The following is a 21,094-nucleotide window of genomic DNA, read 5'->3' as shown; positions in this document are numbered from 1 at the left end:
GCGAGCCTGGAGAAGCAGAGTCAGGATTGCCACTTCACAAGCTGTGAAAAAGAATCCCCTTCCTCAGGCAAAGCCGTGAACACATTTCTTATGCCCAGGGCTACAGGGAATAAACCAAGGCCAGTGTTTATAAAGTGAACTCTCGCCTCTCTGCAGCATCCCCCGTGGACAACCAGGCTGGAGCTTGGAAGAGAAGGAGTGTAAAGCAGCAAGACCCAGAAATTCAATCAGTGTGTATGGTCACGTACCACACAGGTTAGATTACTGAAGGATACTTGGAGTTTAATGTGTCTTTGGTTAAGTATGAACAAAAATGTCACTAAATTTTAAGAACATGATAAATGACAAAAGAAATTACAAAAATTCTTAATCACTCAGCAACAAACAGCTAGTTTTAAAGGCACCAGAAACTACTTAGACCTAACCAGGCCTTAAGCACCAAGATTTGCTCAACATTTACAAAGCAATATGAAGTTAAAACTGAACTCCACATTCTGCAACACTAAATGAACGTTTTACTACCTGGTTTCTTTTGAGGTGGCAAGAAATGACTGTAAAACCATTGCTGCTGCCAGAACTACACTGCTTAGAGAAAAATATCCTGTGGGTTACCATTTGTTGCCACGATTTGCAAAGATCTGGTCTATAATCTGTATCAGTTTCATTTGGAAGTTTTAAAGGGAAAAAGCCTTCTGCAGAGTTTGCAGATTTCTGCATAAGTGTCTGTGTTGTTGCGAAGAGGACCAAGTGGTGCTGTCTCACAAGCTTTTCAAGAAAGTTGGCACATTTCTTCAGATTCATCTCCTGCAAGGTAAGGCTCTCCCCTCCATTGCTTCTGTCTATCCAATAAAAAGCTGATATACTGTCTAAAAGCAGAACACAGAGCGAGGGGTGAGCGCAAAACAGGTTTTCTAAGGAGTAGAGAGTGAGCAGTAACTGAGTGCTGCTGTTGCAGTTCACAAGGAAAAGCCTTCCCAGGCACTGCTTTATCATTTCCTCCGTCCCCTGTGCCAGCCTGTTCTCCAGAACGGTAACCAGGCGGAGCATGTCGAAGTGGTAGTCTGTGTCAATGAACATGACTTCCACCTCCAGCCCTCCTCCCGACTTTGGAATGATGCAGCGGGCTATGAGGTGATAGAGCATTTCCGTTTTTCCTGTCCCTTCCGCACCGTGGAATTCAATGACGTCTCCTGTTCAAAAACAAGGCAGCAGGTTGTCAGGTAAGAGCATTTTTAGCCCAGGGTCACTTTCCAGTGTTTACTGAACCAATACTCGCCATTCCACAAATTGGAACATGCATTTTGGAAAGTCTGATATGCGTTAAAAATGTTTAAATCCTGGTTAGCATCTACAAAGAGACATTTCAATTTTCAAGAAAGGCCTCTAAAGTAAAAAAAAAAATCAACTGGGAACAAAGGTTGAAAACCTCTGCCAACAGCACCTAGGACACCAGTATCAGTAAAAGGTTGGCAACTGGATTTCATCCATATCATCACAGGTCGATGAAAGCAAGCAGAGGAGGAAGATGTTTATACAGAAGTGGCTAAGAAATCATCTACACTATGCACACACAATTCAGGAATAAATTAAAGAGGAGAGGACAAGCAAAATATAAAAAAATTGATATATCAGAGGTCCAGGTCGTGTTGGCACATCTATTTTTACAGCACAGCCTGTCCTTCAGCATTTCATGCCTGCTATAAGCTCGTTCAGGACCTGCAGATGTCACAAGATACCTACAGGAATCTGTGATGGGTGAAGAGAGCACCAGTGGGCTTATTTAGCACTGATATTCTTCTGTGATCATAATATGAAACTGCTTTCTTTGACAAAGGCGACTCAGATTCCTTCAACTGCAGGCAACACCTCTGTCTGAAGCAAAGGATCTCTGTTCATGAAAGGATTCAGCCTAATTGCCTCATCCATGTGGGTCAGTAAAATACATATCACATAAATTTAAAATGTTAATTAAAAACAGCATTACACTTCATTAGGAAACCAGGTCTTTTGTTGGATGTGAATGCAAAATATTTTTAAGTCTTATCCAAAGTTTCCTGATGTCTTGATCCAGAATCTAAAAAAACATTAATTTATTAGTCGTGTTTTATAAATTTTTAATTTTGGGAACTAGATTATTTATTTATGAAATTTTTGATTTTAGGCAGAAGGGTGAATACATGCAGTTAGGAGAATCACACAACTGTAATTGCAGGAAGGTGAGAGATTTCCATGGCCTTGGCAAGTGCAAATGGCATAACAGCTTTTCATAGGGAGATGTGAGAGTAGAAAATTAATTGCAACTTTCCTTAAACATGTTTGTGCCTGCCTGAGTTAACAAGGTTTTTCAAGCCACTGCTCAACTTCCAGAGGATGTCCTTGTTCACAAATGTGTATAATGTCAAGATGCAGCTCAGGATGAGGGGCAGAAGGTGGTGGGGAAGAAACCAAGCTCTTAGTTCACCCTTTGCAAGTGTTAAAAGCAATTTACACCTGATGTGCCAAGGCTGTCCATTTCTGTGGCACTCAGACTGCCCGCCTCTCCATAATGGGATTCCTGCTGCTCCACGACTGCAATTCCATTTCTATGAATTTCTGATTCTTCAAAATTTATTAAAAAGCTTGATTGCCTCACAAACCTTTTACTAAGCTGTTTTGAATGGCTCACTCACTTTTGAGATGAAAGACCACTACACTTGCTGGGACATAAATCTTCATTTTCTCTTCCTGTCTAGGGGTCAAATGTCCAACTCTGGCACCTTCAGCCAGTGGCTGCTCTGCTGTCACACAGCCTGTGCCAGGGACATAACCACGCCCTGGCAGGGTGAGATACCAGCTTGGAAGAACTCCTCCTAAATGTTCTGGTAGGTCATTCCCTCATATCTCATTTATTGAAATATTTTAGAGCAATTGCATAAGGTAGCTCTTGTTAAGGCACAAAGTGTGTCTTCTGTCTGCCACTGGCTTCATGCCACCCTGACTGGCATTTCTGAATCCACACCAGAAAGTGAATGGGGCCAACATGCAATACCGATGCCTCACCTGCCTTCGCAGCAAAATGTGACCTGTTTGATTCACAAAGTTATTCTGGGAAATAAATGCCCCACTTTTTCCATTTGAAGATGTTCTAACAGGATGTCTGTGTGCTACAGAATAACACTGGACGAGATTTTGTTATTGGTAGAACTAATAAACTTATTTAAGTAAAAATTCTAAAAGCTGAACGATAAAAATCAGTCTCAGAACTTTTTGTGGTGGTGGTTTATAAATGTTGACAGCAAGACAGCCAAGCACCCCTCAAAGTTTGTTCAGCACTGCTGAGAAAGATACACAGCTGCACTGTTGCTTGACCAAGACACTTGAGTCACTCTGAAAAGAGCAGCAGCTTGGACTGGAAGAAAACCTCAAGAGAGCTGGGGATTTCTGTGCCTTCCTGATTATCCCAGAGGCTGCCCACAAGAAGAACGGGTGCAAAACAGAAGCCATTTATAGCAACATCTATAAATGTAGGGTTTCATTGAATTAGCAACCAGGCTGTTAGAGTAAGATAAGAGGGGAAATTCATTCCTCTGGATCAGAGAGGACAAACCATGACACAGCAGAGGAGGAAGTGAGGCCAGCAACATTTTCAAGAAGCCTATGACACCCTCACAATAGGTCACAGAAGATACTGAGTGATCAGTGCTAGCATCAGCCATTAATGTCAAAATAACTTTGAAAGGAGGATTAGTAAAAAGTCACTGTCACAGGATGAGAAAGGCTGAGAGGGAGAGGAGGAACAGACACTTTAAATGTGGAAGAAGGTTAATGGGAATTTTTTCTATTAGAGCTGGTGTTGGCAGACGTTAAACATAGCAGTAGATGAATGTTCCATTAGCTTGGCAAAACATGTAGAAGACAAACTGATTGGGTCAATAAAGACTTAAGTTTGTGAAGACTTAACAGATGGAGATGGATAAGCAGAGTGATTTCATATGAAATTCAGCACTGATGAATTCAAGAAGTAGATTTTAAGGAGTCACCCAACACATTGCTTGGCTCGTGGTAGCTTGAACTGGCCCACTGTGGGCAGACTAAAGAGAACAATAATCCACTGGTATGAACCAACGTGCAGGACGAGCTAAATGCTGCTGCATAAATGTAAATATTTATGTAACACTGAAACTTTTTAACTGAAACTTTGTGCTCAGTCCTGGTCATCAATTCGGTGCTACCTTTTGAATGAGAAGAGCCTTGTTGCTGTCTGTAATCATTCCACTGGCAAATGCTGGTTAAACTGTTTTCTGACACTGCAGTCCCAACAGGCTGTTGGAATACTCTGCAATAACTCTGTGGATTTCACATCACCTGATACCTTGAAGTTACTGGGCTGGTGATTTACAACAGAGTGCAGAAGCTGTCACTAATATTTATACCATTTATAAGTGAAGTAGAAGGGCCCCATATTTATTCCAAGTTAATATTGGGTGTCATGCTGAACATCAGAGCTTTACACTGACACCCACACCTTCATGCCAGTGGCACAGGGGAAATATGATTGGCAATAGGGGAAGATTATTCAAAGCTTGTGTCACTTTTGCTCCATTCCAGAAGAGCTTAAATGGTATGTAATTAATGTGCTTATGTGTTCTTAAATATGCAAGTCCATCATAATTAGAGGCAGTGGCTAGAACATCACAGCAGTACCTATATTACCCGCCCCTATTTTATAGTACTGACATAGATGTAACGAACACTTAACTACAATGTAACATTTGGTACTTTATTGAAATTTCATGTATGTGTTTGCTTTAAATACCGTCAAGAAAAATAAAATTTAGGTCCTTGCACTACTTTATTTACAGCATTTTAGATTAAGAGCTGTTCAGTACAGACTTCATGGGCAATCTATCACAGCATTCCACTGTGACCCACTAAAAGTCAAGTTCATGACAAATGGAGAGGAAGGTCTTCAGCAGGGATTTAGGACTGAATAATGAGAACACACATCAAAACAACACATGGGCTCACATGAATACTGTGGTATTAAAAGACAAAGCAAAAACGTAATAGAAGGTGAAGTCTATTTATCTATATACAGCTAAAGATCTGTGCTAATACGTTATGCAGCTTCATTGGTGTCAGCCAAAAAGCATGGCAAATTATGGGTAATAATTGACGCCATTTGTTCAGTGCAGAAGAAAAATACAAGTGCTTCAAAAGCTCAATGACTCTGTTGGCACAGAGAAACCAGTGATGACTTTTACAAGGTTTCCAGCCATCTTAGAACTGAGGTTCTGGAACAGTCTTTGGGCAGACATGAACAACCTACTTAAGAGCAAAGCAAATAATCTGACATGAAATTATGTAATGCTGTGGACTGCAGGCAATTACTAACCCTCAAGAAGGCTTCCTAAAGTCTGTTTGACTAGAACATGGTCAGTTTAGTCTCAAATATTTGTTTCTCGTGTGTAAAGTTGACCAGAAAAAATCCCAGACTAAAATATCAGTATTTTCTATTACTGCATTTTTAAAAAACATAAATACCTCATCTTTTAAAACAATTAAGAATTTGAGAGCCTTGTGAAACATATACCAATTTCACTACTGGTTCTTAATTCTTCTTGTGGATAGCAAAGAACTTCAGAATTGAGAGTATTTAAATATTATTCTGTGCTCCACTTGCACTGACTGGCTTACCCATATTTCTCTGCCCTTTATCCTTGTTATGTCACATTTGAAACTTTTGGGGTAGGAATCATATACTGCTAAACCCGTATGTGTTCTCAAGTGCTGCAAAACAACACAGGAATAGTCTCCCAGTGACTGTGTTTGTAGACTAAGCATCATCTCTCATATAATTAGGCTGATTCTTTTTACTGCCTTTTCTGCTGTTTCTTCTGAACCTTCTACATTTGTAGGAATTCAAATTGCAGACAAGTGTGCTGATAACCACTGCAGCCACGTACCTGCCATATGAAATCCACTCATTCCACAACAGTAGTACCCCACCACAAGATCCCTGCAGTTTGTCATTCATGTGCCTTTTTTCCTATATATTTCTATTTTTGTGTAATCAGAGTTGTCTCTTCCATTACAAAATTCATGAAATTTCACAAAATCGGGAAAACCAGTCTGACTTCCTGAATAGAGTGTGAATTTCTGTTTAGCTCATTAAAACATCCAATCTTGATCTTAAAAGTTCTTGCTAGAAGAATCTCCCGTAAACCTGTAGTACAGGTGTCATTTGGGTTTCCTGACTTCTCCAATTTGAAATTCTCATTTATTCACTGAAGGTCTCCATGAGCCATGCTGATCCAAACATTGCCCTTGAACTCATTCAGCTGATTAGTACCTATGTCCACAATGGAATTGTTTCTTAAGTTCCATCTAAGTATAATTAGGATTTTTTCAGGCCAAGACTGAATGGCTTGATGACTTGGCTTTACTGAAAAATACTGTTTGCTCGTGCCCCTTATCCTAAATTTTCCAGACCACTCCATATCACTGAACTCTTTGCCATTTACTGAACCTCATGTTCTTTGCAAATTTCTGCAGTTATGACTTTGTGGTGGTTGTTTAGAGCACTGACTAAAAAAACCTGAGAGGTTCAATGACAGACTCTAGAACAAAATGGTGTAAAACTACTAAAACCTGACCAACGTGCTTGGTATTTACTCACCTACACCTGTGTTTTGATATACATGCAGCATATTTTAAAGTCCATTTAATAATGTTTGGAATGGTGACTTTGCATCATTCCATTTTATCTAGTTTGCATAGAAATACATCAACAATTAAAATTCTGATCCAGGACAAAATCATCTACTTGTAAGCTTATCTCTGTCACACTGCTCTGAGAATACTTTTACACGGACATTTTTCCATAAAGGGGATAAAGACACATTTTTACCATGAACAGGAGATCCTTCCTCAGCAAACAGATAAGGTTCAAGATTCTTCAGAGAGCTTCTGCCCTCGAGTCGTGCAAGCAGCTTTAAAAGACAAGACAGAGAGACACGCTGTTAACTCAAAACAATGGACCTAGGCAATAAAACCTAAATCTGACAGTTTTCCGTGACAGCCCTATCAAAAGATTAGCCTGACTTTAAAAATGTTTTCAAAAATACACATGGAAGCACGTAGTCTGGACTACAGACGGTTCCATCCTCACACACAATGAGCACACCGATTCAATGGCAATGAGGAGTGGATATATCAGGGGAAATAAAAGCTTAAAAAGAAAAGCTGCACAGGTAGGTTAGCAAGAAGGATCACCTCTGGGACAAAGTAGTGCTGCCACTGGGAAGAACAAAGGGAAAGAAGATCATTTGTAACAACCACCACCTTCACAAAAAACTACTGGTTGAGAGGTGAAACCTTACCCACCATCAATCTCCTGAGTCAGTCCCTCTGAGCATTTGTAAGTAAAACCATGTGCATTTCACCTGAGAAGTTACACACAACTCCTCTGGGCTACAATCTTATTATATCATAGTTACTTGTTCAAACAGAGTATGGATTAAGAATGATCAAAAGTAATTAGTCACCAGTGGCCCTGCAAGAACCTTTCTAAAGCAAGCTTGAATTTGTAAAGCATGTTCTCCAAAGCCCCTTGTAAAGCAAGCCCATTGTAAAACAAATTAGTTCAAAGTTCACGGACAGTTTCTTAAATTGAGAGGTATTTGCATAGCAAGTAGACAGGTATTGACATAACCTGTGTTATTAGTAGTTCTGGCACACTGCATAAACCAAGAATGAACATTTCCACCAGTACCAGAGCTGTTATTCCCTATGTGTATCAGCACACTTGGGAAAGGACACTGTTGGGATGCTCAGAGTGAGACCAGAGCACGTACCCTGGTTCCAAATACTTCATTGTCCAACACACCCAGCTGTCATTTAAAGCTCTGAACAAAACAAATCCTGTTCAGCGTTATCCCATCCTCCTCAAGACCAAACCAGCAGTGAGCACACACAGTTACACTGTGTTAAACTGCTGCCTTCTCTTGCTTTGCTCTATGCCACATCCATAAGCAACATTTGCTCTGAATTGTCTTAACAGTTTTTTAAAGAATTGTGTTTGCCTTTCATAGTAGAATAAAACTCCATTAAATGGCCCTAAATTTACTTCAAGTGGTCACGATGGGAACCTAAGTGTGACGTCTTCACTGACACTTTAACAGTCCCTTCCATTAACAAAATGTCAGCGTGTTTGCCTTGGCCTGTTCACTCCTATAAAGGAGAGTTTTCTGACTTGTCCACAGAAGGACCAGAAAAACGCTTGGATTGACCTTGCTCTGGATCTGTGGATCCTCCCATTACATTTCACGCATTTGTGCAGCACACAAAACGCTCACATGGTGAGCTCTGGAGTATTTTGGGAACCAGTAGAGTCCTGTGACCCAGAAAAAGGAAAAATCCAAATGGCCTTATGTACACAAGAATACACGAAGGTATCTTGGGACACATAAACCAGGAGCTCTCAACTACCAAGAAAGACCCTCCACGGGCAGCTCTTCTGTGCAAGCAGCTGCCAATGCCTGGCCCTGGCCCCTGGCGAGAAGGGCTGGGAACTTCACCCCCTCATCCAGCAGTAGGAGTTGAGAGAAAGAGGAAAACCACCACAGGCTGCTGCTTGCTGATGCTCTTCACTTCTTAGCAGAGGAAGCACCTCTCCTGCACTCTGGGATAACAGGGGGCTGGATCACGGGCACTGCTGGGTCCAGGAGTCATAACCATCGCTTGGCTAAACATGTTTCTGCAGCCTCCTGCTCCTAAATTTATTTCTACGCTAACAAAACATCCTCTGCAGTTTATTTCTTCTGAAACAATGAGCCCATGTCTCCTCTTAGACTGTCACCTCTTCTAAGCTTACTGCCAGAGCTTTGGAAACACATGGTAGATTGACTGGCATCATTTAAATATGAATCTGCAGTTATTTAAACAACAAGTTTATATATTAATTTTAAATAACTACAGGTGCTTACTCTGAGCACCGCTCATGTAGGTAATTTATGGTAATTTGCTGATGATAGTGCACCTGTGTTTTTATCAAACTTGTATTTACTTCCGAGATCTGAAGCAGAATCTCCAAAGGCACTTGCCTCATTAATGTCACGCTGGGAGCAACGGGGTTCCTGGCAGAAAACAGGAACAATTTTCCTTCAACTCTCACAAAGGTTTGTCCACACCACAGCAGAAGTGACAGAGGCAAAGCTGAGATGAGGCACCAGACAGGCAATCCCTCACCTTTGCCCGCATTCCAGGCAGGGACAGCACGGGGCTTTCCCAATCGGCTAAAGCCACCTTGGCTCTGTTCCAGGGCAGCATTTCCATCTTGCCTCCCCACATATTCACGTGTAAAATGAGGAGGAGAAATCTACAGCACTTAAAAGTTAATCTGGAGGGTGGACATCAGGTGTCCCAGGCTTTGCCACAGACACTGTGCAGCTCACAGCACTGCACAAGAGAGCTTTGAGCTGGAAGAGCTTGGGAAAAAAAAAACCAAGACAATTTCAATTACATATTAAGTCTTCAGATTCCATAATCTAACTGTAGATGCTCATTTATTCTTTCATAAGGCTCTTTTCATCTTCTTTTACACAAACCACCACCTTTCAGCAACCTGCTAGTGCTAGGCCTTCGCTCTTAGGTGTTCTTCAAGTGTAATTATGCCAGCAAGAAACTGCACATCTGTGCAGTCACGTGTAAAAAACAAGTTATACAGAAGAGTCAGACAGCAGCTAGGTTAAATTTCATTAATGACAAGGCTGATGGGACTCAAATATTTCAACTATGCCTTTTATAATTTATCAAATTCTTAATAAGCAAATATGCATATGGACAGTACCACTGACTAACACACGATGTGCTTATACTCTATTGGTTTCAACAGAGCTATGCATAAATGGAAGCACACATGTAGGTCTTGTCAGGAATGAGAGATTACTTCATTAAAATGTTAAAGAAATTCAAATTACATGCTCCAGCTCTGTTAGAGGCTGTGAGCTAACCTACAGGCTGTTTACACATACAAACCCATCTTGAGTACGAGACAAAACTTAATTTTCAACCACTATAACCACTCTGACTGAGCTTTTATAAACTTTGGGCATGAAGAGATATGCAAGCAATTTATCATTAATTTTACTGTGATACACCAAAGGTATTTTGCGAGTAATTCTAATTTGTTGTATTAATTATATTCAATAATAAGAGTACAAGACTGTGGTCCCACGATAACCTGATCTTATGCAGGAGGCTATCTGAGGAAGCATTGTTTTAAATTAAGTGTTTTCTGTTTCAAGGGCTTTTACCATTTTTTTCCTGGGTGGTGTATTCATACATTAACCTTTCTTAACCCATCGGTTGTCAGTTCCTCCCTTGGTCCAGGTTGGTTTATCCATCCATCACAGCCAGTTGATGCCATGTGCATTCCCTGCTGGCACCACTCACAACGACAAATAAATGCATTCACCCCCTCGGACATAGCACAACTCATGTCCTTAATTCATGTCTATTTGCTGATAGTGGACATCTGGTACTATTTTTTTTTTTTAAGTGTCAAAAGGGCTTAAGAGCTCAAGTCCCACTGAAAAAACACGGAGTTTTATCAAGAAATAAATACTACCACACATTTCTACGTTTCTATATGAACTACTCGATGTATTCTGATAGTTACACAAAAATCTCCAAGCAATTAAGTTGCTGGTTTCAAGTGGAGGTTTTTAACAAATACGCCATCCAGCAGAGAAAAAAAAAAAACAAACCAAACCAAAAACAAACAAGGCAACAAAACCCCAAACTCAAACTCCCTTTTCTACTAAGAGAAGTAAAGCAATTCCACCTCCCATACTCTTTATTTACAGAATCACACAACCGTCGAAGCTCGAAGAGACCTTTAGGATCACCGAGTCCAAACGTTTAAACCAAACCTTCCCCACAGCCCTTCTTCCTCAGGCACGCACTCCAGCTCCTGGGAGGTGAGCGCGAAGGGAACATTTACAAACAACTCCCGAGACACCAGACCCGGCCTCCCCCCGTGCTGACAGCGGCGCCCACGGACAGCTGCCCGCACCCCCACACCGGCAGGGCAGGGATGCACAGGACCCTGAGCCCGCCTGGAGCCGCTGCCACCCACGGACACCCTCCAGGGAGCCCCCAGGCGGCTGAACCCTCCCCTCCTTCCCGCACACCCCTCAGGACGCTCCGCGGGCGCTCAGCCGGGGCGCTGAGGGGAGCGCCCGGCTCTCCCCCCTCCCCCGGCTGCGGCCTCGCCCAGCCCTCCCCGCCCGGGCCCCGCGGCTGAGGGGCCGGGGCGGGGGCGAGGGCAGCGCCTCACCTGCGTGCCCGACTCCGCCCTGCGGGGCGCGTCACCCATGGCGGGCTCAGCGGCCGCCGATCCCGATCCCGCTCCCGCCGCCCCGCAGCGCCCCCGCCCGGCCGCCCCGGCTGCGCCTGCGCGGCTCGGCCCCCCGGGAGCGCGGGGTGGAGCCCGCGGGTTGAGGACGCGCGGGTTCGAGTCCCGCCTCGGGCTCTACAGGCTGTCACCCGCCCGCCCGTGCTGCGTGGATTGGGATTCCTTGGCTGCCGCAGGGAGAATCACGGAATCGATTATGTTGGAACAGACCTCTGAGACCATAGAGGCCAACCTATGGCTGAACAACACCGTGTCAACGTGGCAACTCAGTGCCATGTCCAGTCTGTCCTTAAACACCTCCAGGGACGGCAACCCCACCACCTCCCTGGGCAGCCCAATTCCGACTGTCTAATCACCTTTCTGTGAAGAAATTCCTCCTAATGGCCAACCTAAACCTCCCCTGGTGCAGCTTAAGACCATGTCCTCTCATCCTGTCACTGGCTGCCTGAGAGAAGAGGCTGATCTGCACCTTGATGCGGCTGTTTATTTATTTCAAGGACCCATCTTTTTATAGGTTTTTGTGTTTGTTTTTTTTCCTGCTCCCAGTGAAATGGGGCAGGTGGCTGGGTTGGTGTGACTCAGGGGATGCTCCTCCGTGACACCGAGGTAGCTGTGACTCAAGAGAAGCTCATTCGCGTGGCCGCGATTAAACTCTCGACACCTGCAAAACTGCTCTTTGCCAAAGCCAGCTATCAATTACAGCTTAAATTAAAAGGGGTCTGGGATGTTTTAAATATGTCCCTGGAACGAACTGGGCTTGTGTGGGGTGTGTCACATCAGCTCCATGCTGGCAGCGGGACCTGCTCCCCCTGAGGACTACGGCCTGTCTGCTGATGTTGTGCCACCTGGGGAGGCAAGAGGGATGGGCACAGGGAAAAGCATGGGAGAACCAGTTTGTGTTTTCCATAGGCTAAGCGCAAAACCAGCAGGATAAGAATAGCAGCTCCCACTATCTGCATATCAAAGAGCTGTAAAGATATGATCTCTTCGGGTCTAGAGAGGTTATCGGTGATACTGCACGTCCTTACAGTTAGGAGGAGAAACTGGTGGTGGTGTTCTCTGTTCCTTCAAAGAAATCACGTTTGCCTATATGAAACAGAGTTTCTACTGGCTTGGTCCCGAGTGCACCACAATCAGAAAATCTAACCTCAGATGCAAGGTGTCATCTTTGTTTACTCTTTCAACCCTTTTTCAGCCCGAAATACACAGTTCCAATTGAGAACACCCTGTTGTTGCCATCTGACTAACTCAGGTTTCAGATGAATGCCTCCAGCCAGATTTAACCCAAGTCAAAGCTCTATTTTCAATGTCCAGTCCTAATTCTGCTCATTACAGTAGAGAAGGGAGATGGTCTCTCTGCACAGCTTTTTTCTTTTCTGTGTATGGATACACATGCCAAATTATCAAGAGCATGGAAGGTAGTTCTCTAGTGAGAAAGACTTGGATGGCTGCAATACTTTTGGTTTAATTGTACTGAAGGAAGTTTCTTTTCTGCCAAGCATAAAGGACAGACAACCTTAAGAGCTGCATGTCTTACTATTCTTACAGCACCTCAGTGGTCTGGGCCACTGGAAGAGTTCAAAAGACTTGTTAATTAGTAGTGATTGCCCTTGAAGCTGACTGATGAGTGACCTAGCCCAAGAACAGAGGGGACTTGCTGTGACTTATGACAAAGGCACTACTCACTGCATCAACTACAAGTGAGTTTGTTTTTTTTTTTTGATAATTATAGGTTCTTGGTTGATCTTCTCCTCTAATTAAAGACATTGCACTAATTTTTTAAAAGTGACTGCTACTTGAATTTAGGGCCATAAAATATACAGCACAAATAGATGCCAGTTGACTGAAACCCACTCCTACCTCATCACTTACTACTGTGAGTATCCCAGTAGGGTTCTATGGGAGTTCTTCTACTGCATGGGTGAACACAGTTTTGGTATTACAGTTTAATGCAAGATGAAGTGTCACAGTTCAATGGAGATCAACCAGCATTCAACAGAGAGAGAGTAAAAGCATTGAATTCACCTGAAGCAGTAAAAAAAAAAAAAAAAAAAAAAAAGATATTTAATTGATTGAAGTAGTTAGTACCTAACAGTTAGAAACGTGTTAATCAAATATACTGGTCACCTTCATAGGGAGATTGCACATCAGCAGTCAGCACTGCTGGCATGTTACCACATTTTGTAATATTTTATCAAAGCTCTCTATGTATTTCTAATTTTTCACCTTTGTTGTTGTTGTTTATTTTCCTCCCTGCACAGGAAACCTCTGCATTGATCTTGCTCATTTGGAGAAAAACAGTAACATAGGTAAGGAGGAAAACTCTTTACCATTGATTTCAGCAGAGCCAGGATTTTAATTGTAACCCTCTGTTTTGGGGGGGTTGTGGTGGGCTTATCTATCTATCTATTTATTTAATTCTGATTAATTCTTTCATATTTTTCTGTAGCATTTCTCATCCAGGAGTACAGAATCCCACCTATTCCTTACTCTTCCTTCTTAAATAGCAGAAGCCTCCTCAAGTAGCTCATAGTACCCAGGGTCTCTATGCCCCAGCACACCTTGTTTCTACAGGCAGAAAATTAGTCTTCCTTTGTTTGGCATGTGGGGAGCCTGAGGGTGCCCCCTGAGCCACAGGCACTGCTCATGTAGCAATTCAGCAGCAAGAGCAAGGACTTTTCTAACAGCAGAAAGATCAGACTCTAGGGGTGAGCATTTCTGTCTCTATGAAATGTGTATTCTGGAGAAAATTCCTCTTTGCTGACCTTGATTTTGAACGTTCTCCACACTGTATTTTCCACTGCATGTGTTTAAGACCTTCATCGTGGGCAGAGAAAATGACAGTGCAAGAGAGGAAGGTCTTTAAAGTGGAATTGCTGCCCCAGCCAAAATTATTTTTGATATTTTTTTCATCATTATTATTATTTGCTCATTCTTACATTCACTATTGCTAGTTTCAGCCAACAGAAGGAAACTGGGCTGGATTCTGGGGAAGGAAGGACTAGCCTAGGTGCCCCAGGGCTGCAGAGAACTGAGCCTACTGTTTATATAAACATTTAATTTCTTTTTAAAATGCAAAGTCCTAAATTTAAATTGCCAGTTGGTCTACAATAGTCTAAAGAATTAGACTATTAGACTTTAGACTGCCAGTCTAAAGAACTAACACCCTATCCTGGAACAAGGCCTGAGGTAAGAGCTTAAACAAAAGAGAAAAAGCATGAAAAAACTCAATGTGGTGACAAGATTGTGTGAAGATGTTTACAAAAAGCCTCATCAAACTTTTATATTTAATTAATAGCTAATTTAGAAACTGGGATGTAAATATTTCCTCCTTTAAGCATTTTTTTTTCCAGCCACAGAGAATTTGCTCCAACACAAGCTTCATCATTTTGAGTGTATTGTCACTTAATGTTCCCTCACAAGATTTGTGTGGGTGACATTCCAGCACAAACCAGCTCCAAACAGATCTTCCAGCTCGAAAACAGTTTGTCTCTGTTCGTTTAGTTGAATTAAACTCTTTCAGTAAAGTCAGTTGTCATTTTCCTAATTAAACTCTAGACCCTTAAATACCTTCACTTCAAAGGTGACAAATCGACTCTCCCAAAAGTTATTAAAAAGAAGAATCACTCCAAGAAATAAAATAGAGAGACCTCATTTTCTACTACTTTGTGTAGTACTGCTCAAACCTCAAAAGGTTTACCAGCTAAAGACCATCTCAAAGTTATAAACAGACCTCAAAATGAACTGATAATAATAATAATAATAATGATAATAATAACAATAATAATAGCAGTAGTGGTAGTAAGACTTAAGACAAATGTTGAATCTCCACGTAGTGAACAGTCCATTGGATTATTTGCAAACTCTCTGTTGTGTGACTCCTCCAGTTTCAAGTAGCAGATTTCGGCCCCGCTGTTCCAAGTTTCTCTCAGTGAATGAAGTGATCTGTCACTGGGTTTTATTAGATTTTTTTTTTTATTTTATTTTAGAGCAGATGGCTGATTCTTTTTACCTGGAGAGCTGCCACTCTCTTTACATACATCTCAGTTTTTATGTTAGTCTAATTTATCTGTTTATTTGAGAAATAACTAACTTAAATTACAATGGGGTCATAATTTTACTGACCTCAGAAAAAGGTTTGATACATAAATTTCCTGCACTGGAAAAAAACAGAAACAGAAAAGAATTTCATCCATTGGTAGCTGGACTGCTAGCCATGAAAAAGCAAATTCAGATTTCATTCAGTTCTGGCATCTGTGATCATAGAATCATAGTACGGTTTGGGTCGGAAGGGGACCTTAAAGTTCATGCACTTCCAATTCCTTTGCCATGGCCAGGGACACTTTCCACAAGATGAGGTTGCTCAAAGCCCCATCCAGACTGGCTTTGAATAGAGGTTCATAGCCTCTTGCTGGATATTCCATTTTGCATTTCAGCTTGCAGATATACATCAGAAATAAACTTGCTCTGTGGAGCTGTTCACCTGAATTTATGTCTATATTTCTTATTTCGGTGGGTTGCCTTCCACCAGCTTGTATTCCTGAACTGGAATTACCCCTTGTTTGTTTGTACCAGGTTCTTCTTTTCCTGCTGCTTCTTCTGTCCTATCTGAATAATTCTGCACTGGCTTACTGAGAAGTAGTCAGGTATCCCTTACTCTGACATTAATCACACAGGTAAGGACTGGTTTTGTACTGGTGACCTGGCCAGGGCTATTTTCTTGCTTGTCTTTGTTCACAGTGTAAGGTTAGCAATAAATAAACAAAGGCTTACAGAGGAGAACACATGATTTGTAAAGCCACCTTCATAGCCAGCTGTGACTACAGATGAAGTTTTGGTTTGAGCACTTGAGCTCTGACCTGCAGCTCCTGGAGGGAGAGACCTTGCATTTGGCCTCGTGAACTTCCATCACTGCTCGTACCACTGATAGGAATAATGCAAATTATGCCTCAGTCAAACATGCTTGTGAAAATGTTCCCCACCTTCTACAGTGCTGTTCAATGAAGTATGAATGATCTTTCTAAATTCTACTCCTGCGAGTTGCCCTTTGTTTGAGTGCTGATGCCCTTACAAGCCCCAGGTTTTACAAAGAATCCATGCAGGCAGTATGACCTTGCTGAAAAACTCACACAAATCCTAGGGCTGTCAATAGGAGCGAATTAGTATTTTAATTAATTAGCTATGTGTGCCACCCTGGGCATGCTGCTAAAAGGTGCATCCAGGTAGTTGGCACTGAGTTCAAGCTGATTGGTTTTCCTTGGCGAAAGCAAACTGGAATTTGCCCCGTGTGGTACACAGAACTAATGGTACAGCTCAAGTGTGCATTTCTAACACTAAATGTTACTTCTGACAGAAGAATAACTGTATAATCCAGGCCAATTTTTTCTTTTTTTTTCTTTTTTTTTTTAAATGACTAGGGAATCCCCATTTTCTCCTTTTTACACAAATTTAGCATTAAAGTTTCTGTTTTCTGTAATCCCCATGGACCTCCTGTCAGCGTGGAATATACATCTATTTCTTTTCTTTTTGATCTTAACACTTGTAAGTAATAAATAATTGATTGCCCAAGGAATTCTGGGAATATATTCAGCCTTAAATTGAGCACTAAACTATTTGCAAATGTGCTTAGGCACTAGCCCAAAAGATACATCAAAAGAATGTCAATGGATATTGGGAAGTGAAGTGCCATCATATGTTAGAATTAGGAAGCATAAAATATAAGCAGAGAGATAATAGCTGTCAGATCTGCTATCAGTAGTAATAGAAAAGGGTATGTTTTTATAGAAGGCTATAAACTGATGTTCAAGCTAGACCACACTTTCACCTCAGTAATGCCACTCCAGACCTTATTCAGGGAATGCCTTGGTTTTGACTGTTGTCTTAAAACTGGGCCTTGACAGTGCACTCACCCTGGGGAGACCTACAACGGAGCTTGAATGGTCTGTTGAGATCCCTCTGTTAGAAAGAACTGGGGTAAACTGACTGCAGTGACTGCCCATCTTTGGTACTGAAGACAGATTTTCTGTGGCAGTCTGAATTCACCATGGCTCCAAGCCCTGACATAAGGTTGGTCAGTAAGGCTGTAGTTCATGCTGCTGTGAGTAAACTGAAGGGTCTGAGGTGACCTGACTACACCTGCACTGCTGTGCTTGCAACAGAATCATGCCCCAATATCTGGATATCTGTGGATAAATGTAGGTGATGTATGATGTTGGCCTTGCCACTGCCACTAAAACTTGAGTCTGCTCTTCAGGGAGCTCATCCTCCGGGAATCCAGTTACAAACACACAAACAACAAGATGGTAATGGCAAGGAAGAGTAAGGATGGATTTGTTTGCCAATGGTAAATTGTACTTGACCAGCCTGGTTGCTTTTTATGGTGAAATGCCTGGCTAAACAGATGAGAGGGGTAGATGTAATACGTCTTCTCTTCAGTGAGGATTGTGACACCATAGCATTCTTATCTGGAAGATGAGGAAGTATAGCTTGGATGAATAGACTGTTAGATCAGCTGAAAACTGCCAGGACCACAAGATTTGAAGAACAGTTATCAGCAGGCTGAAACTCAGGAGTTGTGTACCCCTGGATTGGTACTGGGGCTGCTGGTGGTCAGCATTTTCATTGTGATCAGTGAGAATGCAAACTCCAAAAACTTGTGTGTGATGCTAAATTAGGGGAAATGATTAGCACCCTGAACAACAGAGCTTCAGTCCAGAGGGACCCTAAAACTCTTGCGGTTTGGAGCTTAAGACATTCAGTAATGCGTGTGAACTTTGGTACCTGGAGCAGAATAACCTCATGCAGCAACAGAGACTGGGAACTTACTGTGACAGCCAGAAACTCAGGACAAATGTGAGGGCAAGGGCCAGAGTTTGCATCTTGGGAGATTCAAACTGGACTTAAGCAAAATTTCCCCAGTAGAAGGACAGTACAACACTGGAATACATTATATACCTATTATAGAAGAGTTGTGAAAATCTCGGTACTTGGAGGCTTTCAAGACTCATCCAAATAAAGCCATGGCTGATTTGATTTATAGTTGGTGACAGTCTGTCTTTGAGTGGGAGGTTGGTTCAGATGGCCTTCAGAAGCTTCTTTCTGTTTCTCTGATTCTGCAATCCTTGTTTCCACACTGCAGCTAGAAGAGTGACAAGTGAGTTTGCCTGTGACCTCTCCACGTCTGTTAGGTTTGCCTTGCTTAGAAGTTTCTTGGAAGTTCCAATCTGTGCAAACTGGACATCTGTGACCACAGGTGTAGATCAAAGATGGCTTTGCAATGGCTTTGTCAGAGGCCTTTCTGTCTTCTGGTACTGTGGAAAGCTGCATCATCCATGAGGGATGTTACATCAACCTCAGAGATTCTCTTGTGTAACGCAACTTGCAGTAACTGCTATCAAGTTGCACACGTGCAGTGTTGCAAAGAGAACCTGCTGCACCCATGTTGTCTGGCATGCTCGTGGTTCTCCTGCCATGATGATGGAAGATGGTCACAGGAGCAACACAGAATTGAGTCAGTCAACTGTTTCATGATCTGTAGTTCTGTCAGAGAATACAGTCTGGCATAAAACAAAAAGTTCTTGTGGACTCTCCTGGTTGAATAAAAATGGGTTGGATAGAATTCTCATCTTCAAAAACTTCAGGGGAAAGTTCTTTGGAAGTTGGCAAGATGTCTAAGTTAGCAATTTCTGTGTGAAAACTGCTCCATGAAACTATTTTTCTGATAGATCCTAAAGTTAATTACGCTACGATATTTGAACACAAAAAGGCCACACTTGAATGGAAAAATGTTCTTGTTGGCTCACTGGTGAATTAAAGTACAAGACTTTGCTCTTTGTGTTTTGAAATACTAAAACTCCCATAGGATGGGAAACCTCTTCCTACTGTTTGTTAAAGAAAATAGCCATCTGGCATTCTGTTAGGTTAGATGGCTTATTGTGGCCTGGGAACACCACCGTGTATTTTGATTTCCTATATTCAGTGTGTCCTGACACTTTGGCAAAAAGTCACTTTGGGATAAGTAGCATTTCTTTAATTTTTAAATGCATTCACTTTGCTTCCATTTGTATCTAATTCAATGCTTGATTTTCTGCATTTGCCCTCACAATAAGCTGCTGGTAGGAATGTTCTCTGAAGCAGCAAACTTACAAGACAACATTCAAGTATATCTGTGGAAAATGAATTCTAAATAAATATCTATATAAATATATAAACCAAATTTTTTTTCATGAGCTTTATGATCTGTGCACTCCCATAAGCAGTGATGGCCTGAATCTTCTGATGATGAATGTTTACAACAAACTTGCTGAAGGATAATTTATAAAAAGAGTTATTATGCAGAAACTATTGAAAAAAGAGGTTAGAACTGAATTTTGGTAATGGTAGTCCCTGATGGAAAAGTATATGATAACATCCTTTCTCTGTAAATGGGGTTTTCTGACATACTTTCTCAGCTTATGTAGAATGGTCACCTTATGAAAATATAGTCACCTCTTTCACTGCCATAATCTTTCATAAGCAGTGCAGCAGTGAAAAGTGTTCTACTGAAACATTAAGCACTTCACTAAACCAAATCTGAGTAATTTAAGATTTTCAGTGTTCAGGGTGAGGCTACAATTGCCTGTTTGCTTTAAAACAACAATTCAGGCTGCTCCTGGGAGATGTGAACCCTCTCTGGGCTTCATGTTCTTGCTGCCTCCTTTGGGCTGTGCTGGTGGTTCTGCACTGAACCAGCTCAGCCCTGTGACCCTGCTGGGACCTGATGGAGGTGAGAGGAAGAAATCTACCCCTGGTTTTGGCGCTCAGTTCCCCGACGTGGAGATGGCAACATGAAGCCAGAAGTGAGAGAGGGAAGGACATGCTGGCAGTCTATATTTATGTTGGCCAAAAGAGACTGCAGTTGCAAAGCCCTGATTAATCTCAAAGATTAATTTATCCCTTGTGAGATGAAGGGCTCGAAAAACAAAGCCTGACATTCTGAAGTACAAAATAAAGCGTCCAGAAGAAAATACCCTGTTGCCAGGCCATTCAGAGATTCTTTTTGTACCTGACCCAACACAGGGCAGCTTCTACCCTTTCATTTGTAAGGGTACAATTTTTACAAGAGTGGTAACTGCAGCAATAAGTGGGTTACAGTGCTTCCTCCCAAGACCTGCATGCAAGCACTACCTTGGATTGATTGAATGCATGGTCAATAACAAAGGAGATGACCTAGGACAACTCGGAAAGTTGGGAAACAGTAGCAGACTTATGGGAACTGCACATCCCATGACCATAGATTTCTGAGAACCTCTCCACGTCCACCAGAAGTTAACTGAAATATTAAAAATTACTACAAGGATCCTATGCAACAAGAGCAGGGTTTCTGACACCTTACAGCTATCAACAAAGGCCCCTGGATTTCTAAGAGACCATTGTAGTTTCCATCTAATCTCCCTGTTGCAGCTGGCATCCCGCAATCTGATCTATGTTAACTGCTTCTGAGGAAGGGATGCAGTTGTAGGAGGAGAACGAAACACGGAAACATCTGAAAAATACATCCATCACTTAAGTGGAACCACTGGTCTGACTGGTACTAAGGATGCTGAGAGCAAAGGACTAGGAAAGAATGGGGCTGGTTTGCAAGAGTGGGGAAATGGGGCTGATGTGGATAGGACTCTGAGATTGGCACCACAGCTTCTAATTGAGCACAACAGCCCC

The 21,094-nt window shown here is 42.1% G+C and overlaps 1 protein-coding gene across 1 annotated transcript; it reads right to left on the bottom strand.

Moving 5' to 3' along the window:
* Nucleotides 1–261: 261 nt before the first annotated feature.
* On the bottom strand, nucleotides 262–11,400 carry XRCC2 (X-ray repair cross complementing 2). The gene is made up of 3 exons (XM_050321490.1): nucleotides 11,321–11,400; nucleotides 6,890–6,971; nucleotides 262–1,190 (listed from the first exon to the last, which is right to left on the bottom strand). Exons 1-3 carry the CDS (start codon nucleotides 11,357–11,359, stop codon nucleotides 475–477), a joined length of 837 nt encoding a protein of 278 aa, XP_050177447.1. The 5' UTR covers nucleotides 11,360–11,400; the 3' UTR covers nucleotides 262–474.
* Between the last annotated feature and the right edge of the window lie 9,694 nt (nucleotides 11,401–21,094).

Source organism: Myiozetetes cayanensis, unplaced genomic scaffold (genome assembly GCF_022539395.1).
Source record: "Myiozetetes cayanensis isolate MyiCay16 unplaced genomic scaffold, myiCay2020 scf1, whole genome shotgun sequence".
NCBI classification, from domain to species: domain Eukaryota; kingdom Metazoa; phylum Chordata; class Aves; order Passeriformes; family Tyrannidae; genus Myiozetetes; species Myiozetetes cayanensis.
The sequence above is the reverse complement of the archived record's forward strand: the minus strand, read 5'-3'. Positions and strand labels throughout refer to the sequence as shown.